Source organism: Zeugodacus cucurbitae, chromosome 4, assembly GCF_028554725.1.
Source record: "Zeugodacus cucurbitae isolate PBARC_wt_2022May chromosome 4, idZeuCucr1.2, whole genome shotgun sequence".
Classification (NCBI taxonomy): Eukaryota; Metazoa; Arthropoda; class Insecta; order Diptera; family Tephritidae; genus Zeugodacus; species Zeugodacus cucurbitae.
Window position 1 is genome coordinate 61,958,802 of NC_071669.1, and position 7,079 is coordinate 61,965,880.

The 7,079-nt window shown below is 29.9% G+C and overlaps 1 protein-coding gene across 1 annotated transcript; it reads left to right on the top strand.

Moving 5' to 3' along the window:
* Window positions 1-2,123: 2,123 nt before the first annotated feature.
* Window positions 2,124-6,800, top strand: LOC105212489 (putative uncharacterized protein DDB_G0291608). The gene is made up of 2 exons (XM_011184491.3): window positions 2,124-2,376; window positions 5,496-6,800. The coding sequence occupies exons 1-2, from the start codon at window positions 2,232-2,234 to the stop codon at window positions 6,545-6,547; spliced, it is 1,197 nt and encodes a 398-aa protein (XP_011182793.1). The 5' UTR covers window positions 2,124-2,231; the 3' UTR covers window positions 6,548-6,800.
* Window positions 6,801-7,079: the final 279 nt, after the last annotated feature.

Genomic DNA, 7,079 nt, shown 5'->3' on the forward strand with positions numbered 1-7,079 from the left:
CTCTTACTCTCAGCCAACCTTGTGGGCTTTCCGGTGAGATGAGTAACTATCTTCGCTCGTATGTTAGTTTGTAAGTGTTGTTAGGGTTGTCTGAAAAATGTGAAGCGAAGATATGAAAATTTAAGTTTGAAGAAAATTTGATAAATAAAATTATAAAAGGGTTGAACTTTTGTATGAATTAATCGAAATTTTTAATTATTTCTTTTTTCGAAAAATAATTTTTGATTGATAAAGATCGTAACACGCTATAAATTTCTATATATTACAATTATTGGTTATTCAATTATTATAATTTTATTTGTTTTATTTTCTTATATTTTATTTTTTATATTAAAAATAAATATATTTGATATTTTATATTCCCTTGAAATTTATTTCAAAGAGTGATCTTTAAGTAAAAAAAATTTTAAATAAAAAAATAAAATTTTATTTTTTTGTATTAACAATTTTATTCCATCTCCCCAGTCCAATGTAAATATGTATATCACTTGTGAGCGTACATATTTACGTGCATGCTTTTATCTGATGGTATCACGCATTCGTTTCGCGCCAGATATTTTTACATTTTTATCGTGAGAATGACGACAATGTCAATAACAGTATGTGTGTGAGTGTTAATGTTCTATATTTGTAAATATTTTACACATTTAAAGTTCAACGACTGGCAGTATTATTACAAAAAAGTTACTTAATTTCACATTAAATGAAGGAATATTAGGGTGGGTATGTTAGAAGGGTATTATAATTATGGATTATGTGAAAAGTACCAAAAAAATATTATAAATTAAATACAGTTGAATAGAATCACTATCATCCACAAAAAAAACTTCGAGTTAGAGAGACTTGAAGTTATAGAATTTTCGTCAAAATTTACAATTTTTCAAAAGCAATCCATAAGAGTAATATCATATTGTTTGTTCGCCTCCACACACGATATAGAGGGACTTATTTCAAATTCTACCTCGATAGTAAAATTTAAAATTTTGTATTATATCCTGATCAAAAAGTACGATTTATGGATGGAAATTTGTATGAAATTTGACTTCTATATATTATACATATATAATATAAGATTGAACAATTCGAATATAGCTGACTAGATCCTGTAAATACTTCAATAGCTTTATATTGTATGTTTAGCAATTGAGAGAAAAGCTCTTCCTTCTCTCTAGCTTTTTGAGGGGTCTACTTGAGTCAACGGAGTATCATTGAACATGTATTAGGTTAGGTTAGAGGGCTTTATAAAGACAGCTGCTGCAATTATTGTCAGTAGTAGAGTAAGTTTTGTGTTCGCTGTGTATCATTATTCATATACTACATATGTACTTCTACATTTCCATACTCAATCGACCCAACCTAATACTCATTTATAACTATGTACATATGTCCCTATATGCACACACCCAAATTTTGCTCTTTAAATTAAATAATTAATTGATTTAAATATTTAAAGTTATCACGATCTTTGATTTGTAAATCTGTTAATACACTCGTTCATAATAAAAAGTTCTCTTCTTTTGATTAAGATTTACCGTCAGCTTATAAGTAAATATTATGTACATATATACATATACACAAACTAATCAACAATAAAATTGCTACTAACAACAACAAACAACAGTGAATACAGAAACAATTTAAAGCGACAGCTGTGCGCAATATTTGACAGCCAGTGGAGATGATACACTTCTAAGTATATATGTATGTATATAGAGTGAGTAAATGTTATACATGTAGGTACATATGTGTGTACGTGGAAATATTTCCCATGCTAAATTCGCATCGCCTTTTCAGCCACTCATACATATTTATATAAGTAAAAGAATCTCTCTGCCATTTCCCTGGATATCTGTCTCTCGCTGTTAATGCCAACGTTCTGTTTACTCAATTGTTCTCAATTTTGGCTCTTTTTTACTTTTTTATTAACGGCGGACTTTGCCTTCCCGACCTACCTTCCTGCCACCGCGCTTGCATCCCGACCTGCCTGCCTTCCTGCCTGTCTGTCTGTCTGTCTGCACGCGTATTGAAATTTCTTTACTCCATTGTTTTTGTTATTATTACTTGTTGTTTGCTCTCTGAAGCTCTCCTGTGAGCGCACGAAATTTCACTTGTTACGTTCGACTTTTGTTGGTATTATCGTGCGCTCTTCGTATTTTTCGTTTTAACGATACGAAATCGCGCGCCGGTGTCGGTGACATCACATTACGACAAGTTTTTTAGTAACGCGAAAAATGCCAAACGATTTGGATGTACGTCGCTTGATTGAAGAAGTGAAGGCACGCCCCATTATATGGGATGTGCGGTACGGGGAGTATAAGGATAGAACGAATACACCGCAAAAATGGACCGAAATCGCTGGGAGTTTGGGTGTGGATGGTGAGTTTCCTTAAATATACATTTATTTTTTACTAATCACGTGCCGATATAAATACATACATACCTACATATATATTTCGTCGTAAGCAAGTGCAGTTGTGCGTGCTTGAAGACGAAAGTACGAGCGAGAGTTCATTCACACACAACAACACATACTACATACGTATACACATATACTCGCTTATGAAAATGAGCGAAAGAAGTTAATGCGTAAATGCTAAAAAAGCGCCAATATTCATTTTGTTATGCAAAAATAAAATTAATTCAATTTATTTGGCTTTTCTGTCTAAAGTTTATGGCTTTTTGTTTCGTTTGGGCAATTCATGTTTTTAACGTCCAAATATGTAAATATGTATGCACGCATGTTGAGTGTATAGTATGTATGTATTTTTGTATTTATAGTACACTTGTTTATTTTGTAAGTGTTATTACTAAGTCATAGGTATTTCAATGGCAGCATTATCAACGCGTTACTTTCTAATTATGATAATATTTTGGCAATTAACGAGTGCTCTGACATTAGGGTGGTACTTATGTTATTCTTATTATTTTCTTTTAAGGTATAGATTAAATATTATATAAGTATTATTAAATTGTTTGAAAAAATATTGATTAAAATCTATTTTAAAAAATTAATCAATATAAAAATAATAATAATTGAACAATTAAGATGATTTCAGCAATTAAAGGCATAAAATGCAGTAATTAGTACTTAATTAACAATAAAATTATGTACAAATGTTCGTTTAACCCTGTGAAATTTATTCAATAATATAAGAGCAACACCTTTTTAATCATCAAAAAGTCCAAAATTTAGTCAATTAGCTAATTGTATGCCTATAATATGAAAAACTGCTAATTGAGCATATTCAAAATTTAATAAAAAAATAAAATCATTAATTTAGTCAATTAGATAGTTTTCTGCTAAACTCTGAAAATGTTGCTAATTGAATAAATTGAAAATATATTTCATAAAAAAATGAGAAAATCGACATATAATATGAAAAACTGCTAATTGAGCATATTCAAAATTTAATAAAAAAATAAAATCATTAATTTAGTCAATTAGATAGTTTTCTACTGAACTCTGACTCTGTTGCTAATTGAATAAATTGTGAATATATTTAATAATAAAATGAAAAAATCGATTATAATATGAAAAACTGCTAATTGAGCATATTCAAAATTTAATAAAAAAAAAATAAAATCATTAATTTAGTCAATTAGATAGTTTTCTGCTAAACTCTGAAATGTTGCTAATTGAATAAATTGAAAATATTTTTCATAAAAAAATGAAAAAATCGGCATATAATATGAAAAACTGCTAATTGAGCATATTCAAAATTTAATAAAAAAAAAATAAAATCATTAATTTAGTCAATTAGATAGTTTTCTACTAAACTCTGAAAATGTTGCTGATTGAATAAATTGTGAATATATTTAATAATAAAATGAGAAAATCGACATATAATATGAAAAACTGCTAATTGAGCATATTCAAAATTTAATAAAAAAATAAAATTATTAATTTAGTCAATTAGATAGTTTTCTACTGAACTCTGACTCTGTTGCTAATTGAATAAATTGTGAATATATTTAACAATAAAATGAAAAAATCGATTATAATATGAAAAACTGCTAATTGAGCATATTCAAAATTTAATAAAAAAAAAAATAAAATCATTAATTTAGTCAATTAGATAGTTTTCTGCTAAACTCTGAAATGTTGCTAATTGAATAAATTGAAAATATTCTTCATAAAAAAATGAAAACATCGGCATATAATATGAAAAACTGCTAATTGAGCATATTCAAAATTTAATAAAAAAAAAATAAAATCATTAATTTAGTCAATTAGATAGTTTTCTGCTAAACTCTGAAATGTTGCTAATTGAATAAATTGAAAATATTTTTCATAAAAAAATGAAAAAATCGATTATAATATGAAAAACTGCTAATTGAGCATATTCAAAATTTAATAAAAAAAAAAATAAAATCATTAATTTAGTCAATTAGATAGTTTTCTACTAAACTCTGAAAATGTTGCTGATTGAATAAATTGTGAATATATTTAATAATAAAATGAAAAAATCGACTTTTCAGACTCGTTAATTTAGTCAATTAGCTATCGTTTAATTAGTCTCCATATTATGTGAAAACGTGTGTGTTCCGTACGTGTAAAATCAAAATATACCATAAAACTCGTTTTAATATGATTGAGTGACAGCTCCTTAATTTAGTTAATTAATTGTGAAGAAATGAAAAAAAAATACTAAAAAAGTTATAAGAATATGAAAAACAATAAAATTTAAATAATTTCTATTAAATTTGCATTTTAGACAGTTCGTTAATGTAGTCAATTAGCACTTTGTCTCAATATTTTGCAAAAATTACTAATTGAATAAAATTAAATTAAATAATTTCAATATAATTGAAGTTGAAGATAGCCGGTTAATTTAGTCAATTTACATTCTATGAAAAATTTATAATTGAAAAAAAAAACCTAAAATGCACAAAATTTAAAATTATTATAAATTCAATATATGTACATAATTGACAGATATTTAATTTAGTCAGTTTGTTAATTGTGTGCTCACTTTGGGAAAAGTGCTAATTTAAAAAATTCAGAATATATCAAAAATAAAATAAATTCAATATAACTTACGTTTTAGACAGCTCGTTAATTTAGTCAATTAGCTAATTCTTTAAATATTCTGTGAAATTTTTAATTGAGATAATTTAAAATACACTAAATAATAATATTAAAATATTTTCAATATAATCAAACTTTCAGATGGCTCTTTAATTTAGTCAATTAGCTAATTGTAGGAACATTTTATGAATAATTGCAGAGTGAGTAAATTAAGTTGCTTTCAAATATGCTCCTAACATAAGTATTTTACAATTATTTCTAAAAATATTATATTTTATTAAATAAAACTAATTTTAAACAATTTAAGTTGATTGCTGCAATTAATTAAGTAGTTATCAATTAATTAAATTGAGAGGAAATTATTGTACTGCCTATTTTACTTTATTTTCTGTTAAATAATAAAAATATAATATAAATAAATTCCATCATTAATTTATCATCTCTACCCTCCCTGTGAAAATAAAAGTCGAGCACTGCAAACGAAAATGGAAGAATCTACGCGATGCCTATCGCGCCGAAGTGCGCCGTTCCGAACGCCGTGTCGAGCGTCTAAAAGCGAGCGGCAACTACGATAGTTCCATGGATGTGCGCAGTAAGTGGGCCTATTTCGATCAGATGAGCTTCATAAACGACAGCCGCCGACCGCGTTACCAATCGTTGACGCACAAGAGCGAAGGCGAAGGTTCGAATGGCTCACACGATGACGCGCCCGGCTTCCATAGCTTTTGCGACATTAAAATGGAGCCACACCACACCACCGATGAGGATGACTACGAGGACGACGATCAGTTGCTCGAACAATTCGAACACGCCGCCACGCCACAAGCGGTACGGCGGCTCTCCAATTCCATTTCCGTCGCGAACGCCGCCGAAGATGCGGCCATAACCGGCGCGAGCAGCAGCAGATCGCCGAATTGCAAGTGTTCGAATCGTGCCGACGATCAAGTGCATTTTCTGGAGAATTTAGAGCGCGAGGAGCAGAGTCTGATGCAGTCGACGCGCATGGATATGACGCGCGACAATAGCTCCAATCACGTGGGTGATTCGGATTATAATTTTCTAGTTAGCTTCTTGCCGCAAATGAAGCGTATGAGCGAGCTGCAAAACTTGCAATTTCGCGCGAAGATGAGCGAGTTGTTGTTGAATATAATGACGCCGCAATCGTCATCATCGGGGCAATTAATGACGACCAATGCACAGAGCTCGCAAATATTTCCACAACAACAACAACAACCGCAGCAACAATTACTGTACCAACAGCAGCCATCACCACTAGCTCTACTGCAGCAACAACAAGTGCAACGTGGTGTCATTCAGTGCATGCCTTCAACGCCTGCACAAGATTTGTTGCAACTACAAAATGAACAGTTGCAATTACAACAAGAGAACGACCAACAAATGCAACAACAGCGCCAACAATTCACAACATCTGATTTAATGGATGCCGATCAGCTGGAGAATAGTAATTTGAGCGTCGCCAGTGAAATGGTAGGGGATAACTCAAATAATTGGCCATGAACCGCTCTCACACAGACACATATCTGATTAATATAGTGCTTTCCAAACTGTGCGCACTCTCTTTGATTAAAATACATATTTGAAATTTTTAATGTGAAATTTTTATCGCGAAGTCAATTTCTACTTTCAATTTACTTAAAAATGCCGTAAAATGTAAAAATTTAATTTTTGATTTAAGATTATTTTTGTATGGAGTATATCTATTCTTTTATGTGGCAAACTTTAATAAATATTCAATAATATATCTGGAAAATACTTTTTTTATTTTATAAAAGCTCAATAAATTCTTCTTGAACCAAAAAAGTTTCACCGGTTGAGCTTTTTATAAAGTTTTAGCGCTTTTGAGGTTTCAATTTTCTCTTAATGAGACTTAAAACTCTGAATTTTGTCCTTCGTTTAGCTAAATTCTGTGTCACCGGTATTTTGACCTGATTTTAACCATTTTTTGTACAGAAAACAAACTTCTTCTTCTTAACTGGCGTAGAAACCGCTTACGCGGTTATAGCCGAGAAAACAAACTACTATAAGAAAA

Bases quoted from the DNA above. Each gene is read 5' to 3' on its own strand.
- LOC105212489 (XM_011184491.3), top strand. From the start codon at position 2,232: ATGCCAAACGATTTGGATGTACGTCGCTTGATTGAAGAAGTGAAGGCA. The intron at 2,377-5,495 runs GTGAGTTTCCTT...TGAAAATAAAAG, and splicing joins TGGGAGTTTGGGTGTGGATG to TCGAGCACTGCAAACGAAAA.